This window comes from Lygodium microphyllum, chromosome 29, assembly GCF_053477565.2.
Source record: "Lygodium microphyllum isolate KBCC chromosome 29, Lygodium_microphyllum_v1.1.10, whole genome shotgun sequence".
Classification (NCBI taxonomy): domain Eukaryota; kingdom Viridiplantae; phylum Streptophyta; class Polypodiopsida; order Schizaeales; family Lygodiaceae; genus Lygodium; species Lygodium microphyllum.
In genome coordinates this window covers 99495058-99514771 of record NC_141163.1, presented here as the reverse complement: position 1 = coordinate 99514771, position 19714 = coordinate 99495058, and the positions used below count along the sequence as shown (strand labels likewise).

Here is a 19714-nt window from a genome sequence, read left to right as displayed (position 1 = left end):
GCTCAGCTGAGTCAGTCTGGCTGACATTTGCACACATTTGGACCTGGAAATTTGGGATTTTATGCAAAATTTGATAAATTTCTGCATTTGCCTGTGCAGTGGCTGGTTTATGTAAAAACAGCAGAGGATTATTGTTGGTTATGCAAGAACAGCAGTGTATTTGCTGATTTAGCTTTGTGCTCTTGCAGTTCAATGCATTTACACTTGTACTTGTGATAAAAATGGCTGCAACTTCTTCCAACTCTGACATTAAGAGTTTGATGGAAATCAAACGGTTTGATAATCAGGGTTTTGATCTTTGGAAAGATCGTATGCAGGGCGTATTGTTCTTAACGGATTGTGAGGATGCTTTGCAGAAGGATAAACCCGCACAAATGTCTGAGGCAGATTAGGCCAAAGTCAATAAAAAGGCTGTGGCTTATATAAAGATGGGTGTCACTCATGACATTTTGACAGACATTAAGGGTTTAGACATTGGTCATGCAATTTGGGAGAAGTTGAAAACTACCTATGAGATCACCACACCTGTTAATCAGGTGCATTTAATGCACAAGTTGATGAATATGCGGCTGGATGAGTCCAAGCCTGCAGCTGAGCACTTGAGTGCATTTACTAGTATTTTAAATCAGCTCAAGGATGCTAATTTGGATTTTGATGATAAGTTGAGGGTGATCTTTTTTATCATGACATTGCCTGACTCTTGGGAGACTTTGGTTGTTTCTCTCAGTAATAACCCCAATCTCACATATGATGGTGTGAGGGGTTCGATCTTGAATGAAGAAATTAGACGTAAGTCTAGTGGAGAAGGCAGCAACTCAGCTTATAATGTTAGAGGCAGAGCTGAAAAGAAAAATGCAAATGCTAGACAAAGAAGCAGGAGCAAGAGCAAAGGAAAAGAAAAGAGTAATGTTACATGCTATCAGTGTGGTCGGAAGGGCCACAAGAAGCCGGATTGCAGGTATTACAAGAAGGAACAAGAGAGAAAAAAGAATGCAAGAGACAAAAAGAAGAAAGAGGAAAAGACAGATGCATCTGAGGCACGCAAAAGCAAGGAAAAGGCCAATGTGGCCTCCAGTGTTGTCATAGGGGAGCTCTCGGATGTAGAGGCTGATGTATTATGTGCAGTGGATTATGATGCCCTTGTATGTCACATGCAGGATATGCAAATCACCAAGGCTAATGTGATTGATGCACTTTTGTCAGTTGATGATGGTGTCACTCAGACTTGGATTGTAGACTCTGGTGCCTCTTTCCATGTGACTCCATGCTTGGAGTGCTTTGCTACTTTTGATGCAGGCTGTTATGGCAAGGTTTACCTTGGAAATAATCATGCTTGCAGCATTGAGGGGATTGGCACCATACACTTGTCTTTGGATAATGGGCAAGAACTTGTGTTGAAAGATGTCAGATATGTGCCTGGCATCAAGAAGAGTTTACTATCTGTTGGACAGCTTGACTTGCATGGTTACACCACACTGTTTGGTGGTGGTTCATGGAAATTAAAAAGGGGTTCCATGCTGATTGCTAAAGGAGCCAAGAAGGGCACTTTGTATTGTCTGCACTGTAAAGCCGTGAATGGCAAGTTTCTTGCAGTTGCTGAAATTGGCTGTCATTTGGAGTTATAGCATAAGAGATTAGGCCATATGAGCCAAAAAAGGACTTGATGTCCTTACCTCTTTGAAGAGGGTTGATGGAAAAGGCTCTAAACTTGATTTTTGTAATGATGTCAGTTTGGAAAGCAAATGAAAAATTCCTTTTACTCTGGTGTCTCCTGTAAGTCAAATGTCTTGGACTTAGTGCATTCTGATGTATGTAGCATGCCTGTGAAATCGTTGGGTGGTGCTGCATACTTTGCCTCTTTTATTGATAATTGTTCCAGGAAGATTTGGGTTTATTTGTTGAAAAAGAAAAGTGAAGTGTTTGCTGTTTTTAAAACTTTTCATGCATTCGTGACCACTCAGACAGGTAGAAAATTGAAACACATCTAACGAATTTAAGTCCTTTTGTGACTTGCATGGAATCAAGAGGGAGCTTACAGCCCCTTACAGCCCTTCTTCAAATGGTGTGGCTGAAAGATACAATAGGACCCTATGTGAGAGAGTGCGGTGCATGCAGTCCACTGCTAATCTCCCTCATGAATTTTGGGGAGAGGCACTTAAAACCGCAGTTCACATTTGCAACCGCTCTCCAAACAGGTCCTTAAATAATGGCATCCCTGAGGAGGTTTGGTCTGGCAAACCGGCCTCATATGACCATTTACGAATATTTGGCTGTGATGCTTTTGTGCGTGTTAGAAATGAGCTGAGGAATAAACTTGACTCGAAATCCACCAAAGGCATTTTCATGGGCTATGGTGATGAGGGTGAATTTGGCTATAGAGTGTGACTACCTTAGTCTAAGAAAATTGTTCGCAGCCGTAATGTTGTGTTTAATGAGGCAAAGGTGCTGAAAAGTACTTTAGCCTCTGATGAAGACATGAAAAAGGTCAAATTTCAGAATTTGCAGCCACCTATTACCTCAAATGATGAGCCTCATGGTGCTGTACCACAGGCTGAAACTGATGATCAGCCGGTTATCTTTGAGCCAGATGATGATGGACAGCAAATAGAAGCACAAGGAGGTCATGGACAGCAAGATAGACTTGCTGATTAGGAAAAGGAAGGTGCTGGAAATGAAAATGAAGGTGCTGTACAGCATGAACAGCATGCTGAAAATGGCTTACAGCAGCCAATAAATGCTGAAAATAACATGCCTCCAGATGTAGATCCGATTCCTGAGAATGTAGATCATTGGATACACAGGTCTACACGCCTAAGAAGGCAGCCACATAGGTATGACCCCTCTTTGCATTATGTGATGCTTACTGATGAGGATGAGCCTCTGACATATAAAGAGGCCAAGTCATGCAAATTCAGCAATAAGTGGGAGCTAGCTATGCAGGAAGAGATTAAATCTCTGTATGCTAATGATACTTGGGATCTTGTGTCATTGCCAAAAGGAAGAAAGCCTCTTCCAAACAAATGGGTTTACAAAGTAAAGACAGTTGATGGGAAACCCAAGTACAAGGCAAGATTGGTTGCCAAAGGGTATGCACAGAAGGAAGGAATTGACTTCCAAGAGGTCTTCTCACCTATCGTGAAGATGACCACACTATGTGTGCTTTTTGCTCTCATTGCTGTATTGGATTTAGAGCTGTACCAAATGGATGTGAAAACAGCTTTTCTGCATGGTGACATTGATGAGGAGATCTAGATGAAACAGCCTGAGGGTTTTGTAGTTCCTGGAAAAGAGCAGTTGATGTGTGAACTAAAACGCAGCTTATATGGGCTGAAACAAGCACCACGGCAGTGGTACAAAAAGTTTGACACTTTTATGCTCTCTCATGGGTTTACACGCAGCCATGCAGATCATTGTTTGTATATGAAAAAGAATACAGATGGCAGCCCTATCATACTTGTTTTGTATGTGGATGATATGTTGCTAGCTGGGAAGAGAAAGACTAGCTTGGATGCTCTCAAAGATCAGCTGAAATCAGCTTTTTCCATGAAAGATTTGGGGAATGCAGAGCATATATTGGACATGAGGATTCGTAGGGATAGAACGCAAAAATTGTAGTTCTTATCTCAAGAAAAGTACATTGAAAAGGTACTGGACAGATTTAACATGGCTGAAGCTAAGCCTCTCGAAGTACCCTTACCTCCATACCTTAAGCTTAGTAAAGCCAACAGCCCAAAAGATGACATGGAAGCCAATGCTATGAAGGGAGTCCCTTATGCATCAGCTTGTGGCTCTCTTATGTATGCTATGGTGGCTATGCGTCCAGACATTACTCATGCAGTGGGAGTTGTCAGCAGGTTTATGTCAAATCCTGGCAAACCACATTGGGAGGCTGTCAAGTGTATTCTTAGATATCTAAAGGGTACACGAACAAAATGTATTTGCTATGGGCAAGGTGCACTTAATCTGCAGGGTTATTGTGATGCAGACATGGCAGGTGACTTAGACACTCGCAGGTCCACTAGCGGGTATGTCTTTATAGTTGCCGGAGGGGCCGTCTCTTGGTGCTCCAGGTTGCAGAACATCGTAGCACTGAGTACTACTGAAGCTGAATACATATCAGCACTCAAGCTTCTAAGGAAGCTATATAGTTGAGCAGACTGCAGAGGATCTCGGCATGTCTATAAGTACTCCAGTGTTGGGATGTGATAGCCAGAGTGCTGTGTATCTGGCTAAAAATGCCATGTATCATTCACGCACAAAGCATATTGATGTGCGATATCACTTTATCAGACAGATTCTGGAAGATGGTCTCATCACATTGACCAAGATCAAAACACAGGACAACCCTGCAAATGTTCTCACTAAAAGTCTAGGCAAGGCTCAGCATGAGCATTGCATATGACTAGTGGGAGTTGGTTAAAAGTTCACTCCGGACCTTTAAGTGGGAGGTTGTTGGGATGTAAAGGTCCTTTATTCACCTCCGTGTATTTTACACGTGTATTGTTATGTTGTACATGTGAATACACCCTTACGGGCCCTAAGTATAAATACATTTTATTCTTTGTGTACCAACACATTTGTTGGTACACCCAAATCAACTCGTACTCTCTTGGTCTCTCTCTCTCACGCACCTGCTCACTTCTCTGCTGCAAATCTTCACGCTTCCGCTATCCGCGCACTCACATGTGTCTTGCATACGGAGTATGACTTTCAATGATAACTCTAGGCCTTAACTGCTTTGTGACGCAGGGTCGTCCATGCATCATCAGAAATCCATCTCTTAGCACAAAGTGTTCATGCCTTTGGCCATTGCAAAGTTGATCATAAACATTAGCAAAGTCTGAATCAGCAACATATTACTCTTTCATGGCATCCAACTCAGTGTGATAAACCATACTGACAACTGAAATTTGTGGCTTACGTGACAGTGCATCAGCCACAACATTCTTTTTACCATTAATATGTACAATCTGAAAATGAAACATAGAGAGAAATTTTGCCTATCTCATATGCTTCTCTGACAACTTTGTCTGCATCAGAAAGTACCTCAAAGTTTTATGGTCAATCTGCACTATAAAATCAGCCCCAACAAATAATGTTTCCATATAGACAATGCATGAATTACAACCAAGAGCTCTTTCTCATAAACCTGCAAATTCTTTTCTACACTGGAGAATTCGGCTCTCATAAGCCACAACTCGAGCGTCCTACATAAGAACAACCCCAACGTCGTTACCACATGCATCACATTGAACTATGAATGACTTTCTTAGATCGGACAATACAAGCACACGATTTTAAGTCATCTTTTCCTTCAACTTTTCAAATGCTGAAATTTTCACTACTATCCATCTAAATGGCACATCCTTCTTCTACAAGGCATGCAATGGAAATGCAATTTTAGCAAACATGCATACATACTTTCTGTAGTAAGAACATAAACCCAGGAAGCTACAAATTTCATGCACATTCCTCAAAGGTGGCCATGATCGTATTGCCTCAACCTTTGCAAGGTCCATGCGAATACCATCAGACTACAATATGCCCCAAAAAGTGGATTTCATGCAAGAAGAATTCACTTTTCTTGTCATTTTGATAATCAGTCTATGCTCACACAACTCATTGAACACAATGTCCAAGTGTTTTCGATGCTTTGCCTCGTTGTTTGAATAGACAATCATGTAATCAAAGAAAGCATCTACAAATCCTCTATGTGGCCTGAAAATACGATCCATCATCCGATTAAAAGCGGCAAGAGCATTCGTAAGTCCAAAAGGCATAACAAGAAACTCATACAATCCAGAAGATGTCCTAAAAGCTATCTTAGGCACATCTTCCGATCCTAAAAGATGATACCCACTTTTCAAATCTATACGGCTAAATATGGCTGCCCCTTGCAATCTTCGAGGACTCCGTGAAGTTCCCCCTCGAATAGGCTGCATCAAACTGCTAAATGAAAGTCAAAGCTTTCAGCCTACTTGTACACCACTGAAGGACTTAAACATCATTGCTTTTTCACCCTCATCATAGTCTTTTACTGCCCCTTTGAGTGTCAAGTTGTCATACACTGGCTGCTGCAAAAAGGGTGCATTTGCTGAATTTACATAAAAACCAATACCAAATGAAGCATTTGCATGACCAACATTCATTCCTTGAGCCCATAAGCATTCGGGAGTGCAAATGCAGTACCAAACATGCTACTTTGTGCCCCAACCATCAAGCCAATGCTGTCATACATAGGGTTTTGCACATTTCCAACCATACCCGAATACATTGGGCCTTGCACACCATGCACTGGTTGTTGCTGCATACCATAGGGATTTGTGCCATACGTTCTCGTATACAGTCCTTGTCCAACCATCACATGAAAAATCATGCTTCCACCAAAATATCATGGCTGCCCCATCATAGTATGCATGCCAAACTATCCAAAATCCATTGGATTGACACTTCCGTGACGACCTTGTATTTGCATTCCTTGCCCCATAGGTACCAACTGTTTTATTTTATTAGCAGCTTTGGAAGCTTCAAATGAAGGGTTTGGCATTATCTTTGATACATCTTGTTGTCCCAAAGGTATAGAAGACATCTTCTTCTTCTTGCCTTTGCTATCCTTCTTTGGAGCATTCAAAAATCGAGTACATTGAGGATCCTTTGCCAATTCAGCAAAGAGATTTATTGTTGTCCTCATCCGATTCTTGAACCAGTCATCAAATTCCTATTCACTTTGCTGGTCATCAGCCTCCTTATGCCTTGAAGGTTGTGCATCTTGCCCAACAGCAACATTTTCAGCTTGTTGTCCATGGTCTAAGCCTTGTCCGAGGTCAAGCATTACATTTCCTTCATTCCCATATGAATGTTCATACTGAGAGGCATCATCATTGCTTAAGTCCATCTCACTATACGAAGACATATTGCTGTAATTTCTCAACTGAGAGTAAAAATCAGCACTAGCACAAAGCTTTGGCTTGCAATCAAGTGCCTCGAGCCCACGAAATCAAGGGATTGAATGGTATCTTGGCAATGGAACTATGAAACCATCATTCCTCCTCGGATAGGGTGGTAAATAACCTGATTAAGCACTATTTACAACAATTAACAAATTCACAAAACTGAAATGCACACTCTACCATATAATCTTGGACATTGGACATCCTGTTGGCCCCAAAATGACACTTCTTTCTGTATTTATTTAACTCAATTGAAGAAGTTGATGAACAATGGGATTCTCCCAATCCCTTTCAATTTTCCAACTCCCCTTGCTGTCCAAAATGACCAGCAAGTCTTCGATCTAATTTGCCCCTTGATTCGAGCAATTAATTGACCTACACCTACTTTGATGGAGATGGAAAATGCCCTAAATTCATTGATTTTTCGGTCCCTCCACCTGAATTTGACTAAAAACAGCTTTAGTCCTATTGAATCCAAGTCTTGGAGCTTCCAATTTCTGGCACGCTTCTTGAGGCTGCTACTAAACCCTAATTTTTGCTACAAATTAGGGTTTACAGCAGAGAAATCTGAAATTTCTCAGCCTCTAGTGGTCTCAATGCTGTCATCTTCGGAGCAAGGTTGTAGAAAGGCTGGGAGATGAGAGAGAATGCTAAGGAGAGAGAAAATTCAGACTTTCTTTGCGAAGAGCTGAACCCACAACGATCACCTTTTTGCCATCCGGTCACATAGACCTCATTTGATATACAAGTCAGGACTCAACCAATGTCCGGGCTCACATTTGGCTTCTCCTCATAGTGGGGGCCTTACAACTTTGAGCACCATGGATCATTGGTGGCACCTAATGAGAGTGGGGCATTGATTATATCTAACACCCCTCCCTCAATGTCCACCCATAAGTGAACTATCTCCTTGACCCAATGCGGAGTCTCTAAAGATGAACTTGAAGCAGATCCTTCGTAAGTGCTTTGGCGAAGATATCTGCTCCATTCTCCTCTGTTGGACAGTAGACAAATTCCAACTATCCCATCCTCTATCAAATCACGCACATAGTGATACTGGATCTCTATATGTTTGGTGCGTGCATGAAACACTGGATTTTTGGCAATGGCAATGCAACTCTGATTGTCACATCTCAGCACAGTTGGTTCTTCATCCTGCACTCCCATATGCCATAGAATCCTTCTCAACCATATTGCTTCACATGTAGCAAAACAAGCTGCCTTGTACTCTGCTTCGGTAGAAGACAATGCCACTGTTGGCTGCTTCTTACTAATCCAAGAGAAAATTCCTGAACCCAAAGAGAAACGATAACCAGAAACCGACTTCCTGGAATCACTATCTCCTGCCCAATCTGAGTCACAGTTCCCCACAAGAGAAGTTCCGAAACTGTATGTGATACCATAGTCAAGAGTTTCCTTCAAGTATCTAAGCACCCGCATCCCAGCCTTCCAATGACTCTCATTAGGTTTGTTTAAGAACCTGCTCAAAACACCAATAGCAAAACTAATATCTGGTCTGGTGTTACACAAGTAGATCAGACTGCCGACCAACCTCCTATACCTCCCAATGTCTGCTAGTGCTGATGTATCCTCGACGGCTAACTTTGCATTCACCTCCATAGGTGTAGCTATCTCCTTGCACTCGGTCATGCCAAATGCCTTCAAGATCTCCCGTGCATACTTCTTCTGAGAGATGAAGATCTTTCCTGGCTCTTGCCAGACTTCAATCCCCGAACGATAGTGCACGCAAGCCCAAGTCTGTCATTTCAAACTCAGAACTCAAAGCCTTTCGAGTTTGGTTGATCATATCTTCATAGTCACCTGTAATAAGAAGGTCGTCCACATATAGGACAATCACTACACACTTTTTACCATCCCTATAAACATACAAGTTAGCATCTGAGGCACATCTTTTGAAGTTTAGGTTTAAAAAGAACTTATCTATCCGTTAGTACCATGCTCTGGGGGCTTGTTTCAGCCCATATAATGCCTTCTTCAGCTTACACACTTTGTTCTCAGAATGGGGGGCCTCAAACCCTGGTGGCTGAGCCACGTGCACCTCCTCCTTGAGGTTACCATTTAAGAATGTTGACTTAACATCCATTTGGTACACTGGCCACTTCTTGTGGGCAGCCACTACAAGTACCGTGCGAATAGTGGTCATTCTGGCAGTTGGAGCAAATGACTCTTGAAAATCAAACCGTTCAACTTGTGAAAATCCTTGGGCAACCAAACTAGCTTTGTACTTTTCTAAGGTACCATCAGTCTTGTACTTTACCTTCCAGATCCACTTGGTGCCAATAACCTTCCGCTTTGCTGATCGATCCACTAGCTCCCAAGTGTCACTCTTCATTATGATGTCATACTCCGCTTGCATAGCAGCCTTCCATGATGGATCTGCAAGTGCTTCTTCTAAGTCAGTTGACTCCTTTACTTCTCTCATAATCTCAACCATCAAGGCCATATTGACTCTGTGAGCAGAAGCCCTCCTTTGCTCCTCTATTCTCCGAGACCTCCTTGGTCCGTCTGCCTTCTCCTCAACAGATGCAAGCATAGGATTATTGTGGTCATAGAGCTGCTTCACCCAGCGCGGCAATGGCTTTTCCGGTGGGGTGATGTCAGGTTGGTGAACTTTTTCCTCATCATCTGAAGATGATGCTTCCTCCTCCTTAAGGATAGGGATAGCTCTCAGGACAGGTTCATAGTGGACTACTTCTTCGCTTGATGATAAAGTGGAAGAACTTGCCTTCTCCTCCTCCACTGTATGCGGCTCCTCCTTGAACACCACATCACGGCTCGCGATGATCTTTGCCTCTTGGTCATATAATTTGCAAGCCTTCTATTCATCACTATAACCCAAGAAGATACATTTTCTGCTTTTTGGTTTTAACTTGTTTCTCTTCTCCTCTAGAACATGTGCATAACATTCACATCCAAAAATTCTGAAATGTGAGACAGATGGTTTCTTACCGGTGTAAGCCTCATGAGGCGTTTTTCCCTTGAGAGCCTTTGTGTAGCTCCAATTTAAAATGTAGACTGTAGTATTAACAGCTTCAGCCCAAAAATGGTTAGGCAATCCCTTGCCCTTTAGCATGCATCTTGCCATCTCCACAATGGTGCGATTCCTGCGTTCCACAACACCGTTCTGCTGAGGTGTGTGAGGCGTCGTCAATTGACGTTTAATCCCTTTGCTCTTGCAAAAGCCTTCAAACTTCTTTGAGTTGAACTCACCACCACCATCTGTTCTAAATTTCTTCACACTTTTCCCTGTTTCATTCTCAACAAGTTTTAGCCATTCTTTAAACTTACCAAAAGCTTGAGCCTTATCACGAAGGAAGCACACCCACATCTTCCTACTGTAGTCGTCAGCAATCAACATAAAATAAAAAGATCCCCCCAAGGCTTGTGTAGGCATCTTACCACACAAGTCAGCATGCACCAACTCTAGAGGAGCCTGTGCTCTATTCTTGCTTTCTTGTGGAAATGCCTTTCTCTGTTGCTTGCCCATCATACAAGCTTCACATGGTTCCTTCAATTCAGTTATTGTAGGTAGGTGAGCAACCATACCTTGCTTTTGCATCTCCTTCAACACTGCAAATCCGATGTGTCTAAACCTTTCATGCCAAAGCTTACTTGTGTCCACTCCAGCAGTGGCTGTAAGAGCACTTAGCTCATACAGGTTGTTCCTTCTTTCTCCTTTGCTAACAATTGTACCAGCACTATCAAGAATTTTTGCACCTGTCTTCTTGAATCTCACTTCATGACCAAGATCAGTTATGGCAGGCTGATAAGAGATTTCTCCTGATTTCGGGAACATACAACACAGTTGAAAGCTTTTTGACTTCACCATTTGCAGCAACAAAAGAAATAGTACCTATGCCCGCAGCAGGGCATTTAGCATCATTTCCAACCATCACAGTGATGGATTCTTGTAGAGGCTGCATGGAACTGTATAGACCTTTCTTGTTGGTCATGTAACGGGAGGCCCCACTATCCAACACCCATGAGTCAGTGGTAGATTCTTCTTGCGTCGAGGAGCACACTTCCTCAATGGTCGCCATGAATAATTCCAACTCTGCTTCAGCCATATTGGCTGTCTCTTTCCCTTTACTTTTAAAGGTACCATTCTTTTCATCTGCCTTCTTGACACGACAATCTGCAATTGCATGTCATTTCTTCTTGCAGTAGAAGCACTCTCCTTGAAACTTCTTCTTGCAGCCCTTCTTTTTGTCACCATCATTTTTGGTGGAGGAACTACCTTTGCCTTTTGCATTGGCAGAGAATGCAGCATCTCCATTGTTGCTTCCTTCTCGAGCTTTCAGCCTCAACTCCTCCTCCATCAATAATACACAAAACTCCTCAAAAGTCAAAGCTTGAGGTCTTACTTGAGTATTAAGGGCAGTTACTAGTCCATCAAACTTTTGTGGACAAATCCGAAGATACCTCCGAGCTAGCTCTTCACTAGTCTTTTGTATCCCAGCACCAGTCATCTGGTCGCGCAGATTCTTAATCCAAGTGATGAATGCTTCAACTGTCTCTCCTTCAGCAAACTTCTCCGCTGCTAGTTGATTCTCCAAGTTTTGAATCCTTGTTTAGTTTCGTGTTTCATATTGACTCCTTAGTACATTCCAAGCCTCTGACGCTTTGGTCGTATGCTGAATCAAAGTCAAAACACTGTCAGAACAGCTTGTAACTAAGGCACACAATGCATCTGCATTCCTTCGTTTCCAAGCTCGTAGAATATCTGCATTCGGAGGAACCATCACACTAGAATTTGATGGGTCGGGGGTAGGCTGTGGTTCTGCGTCAATCCCCAACACAGTCTCCAGAAGCTCATAAGAATCAAGGATAGTTGTAATTTTGAACTTCCACAAGGTGTAGTTTATACCATCTAACTTGCCTTCGCTGAAGGTTGGTGGACCAATCCTCAGTGTTTGAATAGCCGATACAGCAGCATCACCTCCTGCACTGCTTCCTGATGCGCCAAAACCGCTTCCGGAAGTCGATATAGTTTCTCTTTGCTGTTGAAGCCCTTTGCCTCTTGCACACTCTCCGATCTCTAGAGCCCCCTGGGCTCTGATACCATGTAAAAATTACACAGTGTAGCGAACAAAATCTGAGATAGAGATAGGGAGTACACAACAGATAAGAGGAGAATCAGTAAATTCTTTAGCTCCAAACAACTGATACAAAGATGACTCTGTCCACCCATGCGCTTCCACTGTGCGAAGCTTAGATGGCGATCTAGACAGAAGATAGGTGAAGAGCTTAAGGCTAGCTGGAACAACAACTCTGACTGGGTGAAAGATGAATGATCGATGGCTGTGAAGGGGTTTAGCTTTTATAGCCTGCGAAGGCCGTTAGGTTGGCCTGACCAACCTACCATATAAGCCTCCACTAGTCGGCCAGGGAATATTCCCTTTACTATCGGGCCGGGGGCGCTGCCCTCGGATCCTTGCCAGGGGGGCCGCTGGCCCCTCTGGGACCCCCCAGCCAGGGGCCGCTTCCGTGGCCCCCAGACCCCAAAATAGGGGCCCCTTTTAACTCCCTTACCCCGCAACTCGATGCAATGCGCCTCGAGTTGCTACCAGCTTAACCACTCCGTCTAACCCAAAGATTAGACCCACCACGGTCACCTTTTTACCATCCGGTCACATAGACCTCATCTGATATACAAGTCACGACTCAACCAATGTCCGGGCTCATATTTCCCCTACTTTCGTTGTTGGACTCCAAATGAGGCATACTTTGGGTCTAAGCCAGATGTTTCTTATTTCAAGGTTTTTGGGTGTAATGCCTATGTTCACAGTCTAATACCATGTCAAAAGTGGAAGCAACAATGGAAGCATAGAAGGATGTTGAAATAAACTGTTGAGCACAAGATATAAGAGAGAGAAAAGAGAAACCACAAAAACATTGCAAAGGAAAACTTAGAGATGTGCTCGGGAAATGGAATCCATATACCAAACACGAGACAATCACATACAGCAACAAGTCACTAGTTGCATGGGCACTGGCACCAGCTCTTTCTCTCCAACAGCACCTTGCACTAGAATCTGCAAGTGGTGAATGAATAAGCTGTGGAGGAGCCGCCCAAATATACAGCACAAAATAGTGCTATTAAGTGTGACCAGGTTGGCCAGCAATAAATGCCAAAATAATCATAGAAATGACTAATAAAAAATGCTAGATGGTACATAGCCCACATGCCTAGCCCATCAGACTCACTCATGAGCTAACAAAACTGCTAACATCTTCCTCTGTAAATTCAATCATCTTCTCAGGAGTAAGTCTAACATAGTTAGATATCCTTCACCCTTGCTTCTTTACATCATCCATAGAAGCTGAAGTCTTTGGAAGAACTGATGGTTCCCCCTCTCAAGCCACGTACTAATTGTTGAGCTCCTATGAGCCAATAACCATAGGAAGAGGAAAAAATAATCTAAGATGCCATGTCTCCGCGAATGAGAAGTGATTGCTCATTGTGCTCTAATCCTATTCATCTCAATCCTCCTCCTCACTCTGCTGGTGAAGACAAAGAAGGCCAGATCACATGGCCCATCAAGGAAGGGATCCCTTCAAACCCACTCTCCTTGATCCCATTGTAATCTTTGCATGGGCCTCCTTTGCCTAGTGTCTTCATGGAACCGGGAATGAGGAACAAGTAACCCATAATATCTTTTACGGGTCTATCCAACATGGATAAGCATTGAGGTAGGGTTTCTCATGTTTGTTCTTTTTTTTCTTTTTTTCTTTTTTTTTGGTGTGTGTATGTGGAGAAAAGTAGTTCACATTCTCTCTGAAACAATCTACATGACTATGTGACCAACGGGCTATAAATAGCTAATAAAATAGATCAGGTCAGCCATCTGAATATGGCCAACCTGCCGATGAGCTAATTGTACCTGAACTCCCCGCCAACTAATGTAGGTTCCAACTGCCCCCAATGTTGGCCCTACATGTGAACACTGCTACCCTAGGTTACCCATGCTGCTGTTGCTGGTGAAAGCACAGCCTTTTGGCTGACATCAGCTGTGTTGCTGCCCATAATCAATCAAGTCTCTCTACCGCCATGTTGCCATAGTGCAACAAAACATAGCCTCTGCATCCTGAAATGCAGCTTGTGCTGCTCAGACTGCCTTCGTCAGCCAAGATGGAGTTTTTCTTGACATTGTCTGACATCGAGTGCTGGCTGTCTGCTATTTGTGGAATCTATGAGCCTTCTTTCAACCCCCATACAGACCATGCAACCTCTTGGAGTTTCCTTGACCCCTGTGCCCTGGCCTCTACTTTGAGCCCATTCATCCTTGGTTCAACTTCTCTTGCAGGTAGCACAGATCCTACCCATCCATATTCCATATCCATCATTATAGAAATAACTTGCTTGTGTAAGGACCTGTACTCACCCTTCCATTTTCATTTATTCATTCTGAGCATTAGTTTGCTAGCCGTGTTGTTCGTGCTCTTCGTGACCTTTTTAAATTACAAAATTATTGGCCAATTCATTCGGCTCTAGAACAGCCCCAAATAGGATTCCATTCATTCATTCATTCTCAGCATCAATTTGTTAGTTTATTGTTTGCACTCTTCATGCCCTCTGTTAAATTACAAGATTATTGGCCAATTTATTCAGGTCTTGAAACAGACCAAGAAGGAAAGATCGAAGTATTCTTTTATTCTACATTCCAACTATCATTATGCCTAAACATCATTATCATCAATGCCTAACCTCCAAACTAGCCTCATACCTCCCACCAACTGCTTTACTGGCCTGGCAACCTACCCTACTGCCTAGGCAAGCTCCCAACTGACAAACATCATCTTCAGCTACTATACATCACTGTCCTGCTGCAAAATGCAGGTTCTAGCAGTATCTCTATGACTTCTGCAGCCATCCATCCTGCTGCCACATCATCAGATGCACTCTGAAACCTCTATGCTATTGTTGCTGCCCAAAATTCAGCTTCTCTAGCCTATCATGTCATCCAATCTGCATCCTTTGTTGCACTTGACACATCATCTGCATTGTTTTCTCTCATCCACAAACCACAGTTTGCCTGCCACATCATAGTTTCAGCCCCAAACTGCTGCATTGTTGGCCTCTCCCACTGCTCCACTGCAATCATGCATCCAAATGCAGATTTGCTATGCAATTTCAACATAATGCCAGTCTCCTACTCACATCTGGGATACATAACAAGCGACATCATCTGCATTGTTTTCTCTCATCCACAAACCACAGTTTGCCTGCCACATCGTAGTTTCGGCCCCAAACTGCTGCATTGTTGGCCTCTCCCACTGCTCCACTGCAATCATGCATCCAAATGCAGATTTGCTATGCAATTTCAACATAATGCCAGTCTCCTACTCACATCTGGGATACATAACAAGCGACAACACACTCTACCTTGTTGTTTGCAAGGCCCTTGACTCAATGTTCAGCCTCATACACTCCAAACTGCCTCCCCAAGTGTTCCTAACCCCTATGCTCTGCCATCCTTCAAGCCTTCACACTTGTTTCAGCTTCTTCTTCAGTTGGCATTGGTACTATCACTCCATGTAAACTATTTGTATCTCATACCTCACCTGTACAAAGGTTCTTGTAGATACACTTCCATTTCCATCCCATTTATCATAGCAATATTTGTTATTGAGGAGTTCATATGCTTTTTGAACTTTCTTAGCCCTCTTATCTTCATAGCATCACCATCATAGTGCTCATATGGAAATCTTCAACAGCATTATCCTTGCTGGATGTTACGGTCTTATGCTAAGATGAAGCTGCATTGATGGGCTACCTAGAACGGTACATGGTGACTCATTGCATTGACTACATTGCCCCGGTAGGGCCTTCATGTACACCTTGTTACGCAAAGGGGGCACACTGGCGGGGGCATCTTTCCTCTCATGGGCTGGCTAGGTCTCTAGAGCATCCATTGTAGCTAGTCTGCAGGGCTCAGCAGCATCAATGTTTCTCGTTCCTATTCATTATCTTTGGCTCCTAGTTGAGATGCAAAGAATCTCACATGATTCTAACACCCCCCAATCTACTTGTAAGCCTACTAGAGCCATAGGGACATCAGAGAGCTATGGACTTAGGGTTCTTTTTTGGGTTAGTGAACCACCAACCATCCTTTGACCACATAGTCCACTCTCATTTGATGGACACCCTAGAGTGTATTGTATTGTGTTCCTCTCTCCCTCTATACTCACCTTCAAAACACAAATGTACAGTCTAAGAAAAATGAATGCATGCAACACTTAATCTATAGGACTAACATTGAATGATCGTGCATTTTGGAACCCGCATGTTCTCAACAGTATTTGTAGCCTATCAAATCTAGTTTTGCTTCTTCTTCTTTTTTTGGAAAAACCCATTTTAACCTAATGGCGTTCAGCTCCTAAGTCTTTTAAATAATGCATTGACAATATTATGAATAGAATAATATGTACATCACCTCAAAAGGTGCTTTCCAAGCAATGCCTATCACTTCCTTAGCTTCCTAAGAAATATGCCAAGGATATTGTATTTTAACTTTAACCCTTTCAGAACTGTGAGTATCTCATCTCTACGTTTTGGCGATGAGCCCTAGGGCATAAGCACCATCTTTGTTCTACCAAAAAAGTGGTCATTCTGCTGCTTCCAAGTCCAGGCAATAACAACTGCTCTTATCACATTCCAAGCCTTGATTGTTTCTTCATCAAGTTTCCCCCTCTTGAACCAAGACTAATTTAGTATGTATTCTGTCACCAAGACCTGCTCTTTTGACCCACTCCTGGACCTGTCTACACGTCGATGGTGAGTGTGATACATTGTCCTCTTGTCTCTTGCAAAACACACGTATGGGAGACACCGCCGGCATCTTCCCAAGCCTTTCTCTTGTCGGAAGTTTATCCATTGCAGAGTTATTCATTACCACTCTGCAGAGTATTAAGTTTAGCTTGAGGGAGGGAGTGGGTCTACACGGCCCTATGATTCCTCATTTTCCAAGCCCTCATGTTAGAGTGCAGGTACCACTGTCTCCAGTACGCCATAACTTTGCCTATTGACTTGGGTCCTTACTCTAATAGTCCTCCTGCCATCTCTCTGGGGATGAACGGGACCTCGATGTGCCCAAGTGGATTTGCGCTGTTTAGGAAAGGCAAGCTTACAGGCTGAATCGGCTGGATGTCTTTGTTTTCTTTTCCAGCGAGTAATTACCAAGAACCAACCTCCAACGGTAGTGTTTAGCTCCTAACTCTTTAAGAGAGACAAAGCAGAATTCAAAATACAAAAGCCCTTAGACATTCAGTCATATATCAATGAGAAGCAGGTACTCAGAATCTGGCAGGGAAAGGGGGACATACGTGATTGTAACTGCCGAGGGATATCTCCTCGCAAGCCTAGTGGACGCAGACATGCCGCCCCCCACAAAGCTTCTGGCAACGTGGCCGGCAGCAGCGAGTGCGTCCTCAACAAGTTTCTGACACGTGGCATGTCTCGCAAGCCTAGCGGACGCAGACATGCCTACCCCCACAAGGTTCTGCCGGCATGGCAGAACGCAGGCGTTGCGGGGAGAGGGAGGGGTGCGTGAAGAGAGAGAATGAGAGAGATCATGTTGTGACACCATCGTAGGCATTACCTACATGACACGCCAAGGACCAACAAAAGGAATTTTTATTCGCTTTTCATTCATTTTATCCCTACCTTAGCACCCTATGTCCTATGAAATGGCGGACTCGGAGTGCCTGGGAGAAGACGGGTTCACTTTATCATAGAGCTAGCTCGAGTTTAGCAAAGTGTTCTTAAGAACCGAGATTCAATGCAACATCCACACACACACTTATCCCAATTCTTTGAATTTTCATATGCAATTGATAACTTGTCGGGAGGCACACTATAGGTTTGATCTAAATAAGGGCTTCATAGGAGAAGAATATGTGCCTTATAGATGTGGTTTCCTTGGATGAAGATGCAGAGAATGCATAAGGAGATGGACATCGTGGTGTGCCTCCTTCAAAAGCAAAGGGAGGAGAGGAGGACCTAGATGCATCAATTGCAGATAATAGTAATGACAAGGGACTTCCATGCCCAACTATTAATCCAATCGTAGGTCATGTGATACGGGGCCAAAAGCACAAGACCACATTGGCACTAAATAGACAAGGAGTATCCGTGGAGTGTGTAGTTGGGACATTGGCAAATGCTTTGGGGCAAACAAAGATCCAACACGTGAAACTAGAGGAGAAAAGTCTTGAGATACAACTTAGGATTGCAAAACTCCTTACTCCTAGATTCTCCACATCAAACAATTAGTAGGATTAGATGTTTATGTAGGATAAAAATAAGCACTCCAATTTGTGAAGCTTCATTTAGTGAGCAAGATGTAAGCTCTTGCTCTTGAGACTGAGAGTCTCCCCTTTTTTATGTTCTTCCAAATAGAGAAGGCATCGAAAAGAAACTTCTCTTGGCTGGCTCTTTAAGTATCAAGGTCCATGCAATATCAACTATATTGATTAGCACATTCACCTATTATTTCCTAGCACCAAGGTCATTTTAGCTTTCAACAAAGGGGATTTCTCTATTGACCATACTTTGACAACTCATCCGACCCCTTCTCAATCCATTCTTGCATTATTCTACTAATTGCTTATAACTTGCCTACCCAGACAAACATTGATAGCATGTATTCTAGTAGCCAATCAATGACTAATTAAGATTATGGCCATCTAGAACTCGTCTAGAATAATCGAAAATTCATAGCCTTGAACTTCTTAAGTCTACCTCACAAGGGAAACTATGCCTCAACCCCACAAGGAGATTGACCTAAAAACAAGGACCTAATTTAAATGCTAAAGTCTCTTATCAATCATCTAGTATTAGCTTTTGAGATGATTGCACTGCTATAATTCCTCAAGTTGAAGCAAACCATTGTTACACTTGGTTCAAAGATAGTAAGAAATGGGGGGAGTGATGTGACCCCTCTATCCATAGGGTAAAGTCTCAACTATGGCCCCCCAAAACAGCATTGGTTGGATTCTAATGACAACTGGTGCACAGTTCGGATGCCGTAAGCGTGTGTAGTAAGCGTCAGAAGGTCCCTAAGAACAAAAGAACTCTACTTTTTACACACAAATCAATGTAGAAAGCTTGCACGACATGAACAAGAGACCATTTGGGTACAATCTCCCCCCATGCCTTGTGTGAGCGCTCCACAAAGAATGTATTTCATATATTAATCATCTTCAAGCTCAAATAATAGCCCAAATTACAAAATAGCACGCTTTAGCTTTTGAGTTTGCTTTTGTGCCAAATAGAATTAAAGCTAATGGGTGACCAAGAAGTCAGGCGTATCCAAATACAATGTCCAAATACAAATATCTAAATCGTGCGCCCATACACATACAAAAATAATAAATAAATATCAAGCGCCTTGATAAATAAGTGCGACAAAATATAGGTGCCATGCCTAAGACACGCGCCCATCAAAATATTGACAATAAATTTGAATACACGCTATCCTCCAATGCTTTCCACTACCACCGCTACTATCTCTACAGGTCAACTGAAGCATTCACAATCATTGGTAAAATAATACAATTAAACCGACAAAAGTGAATACCTAACAGTCTTCAGCTACATAAATAAATTGGTTAGAAATCAATCCTAACCTTAATTTATCACGAGTGCGTACTCTAAACTCATAAACGTTTATTAATTTAAATATGTATTTTGTGGAATCATCCACGTACACATAAAATTAACAAAACGCCCGAAAATGATA

At 42.8% G+C, this 19714-nt stretch overlaps 1 protein-coding gene across 3 annotated transcripts in view; it reads right to left on the bottom strand.

Moving 5' to 3' along the window:
* LOC148010959 (3-hydroxyacyl-[acyl-carrier-protein] dehydratase FERN, mitochondrial-like) overlaps positions 1–17582 on the bottom strand; it is a 68663-nt gene extending 51081 nt beyond the window's left edge. For all 3 annotated transcript variants that reach the window (XM_087671258.1, XM_087671259.1, XM_087671260.1), the window contains exon 1: positions 17298–17582. In XM_087671258.1, coding sequence (XP_087527384.1) covers positions 17298–17427 — 130 coding nt within the window. In that variant the 5' untranslated portion in view covers positions 17428–17582. The remainder of the gene's footprint in view (positions 1–17297) is intronic.
* Positions 17583–19714: the final 2132 nt, after the last annotated feature.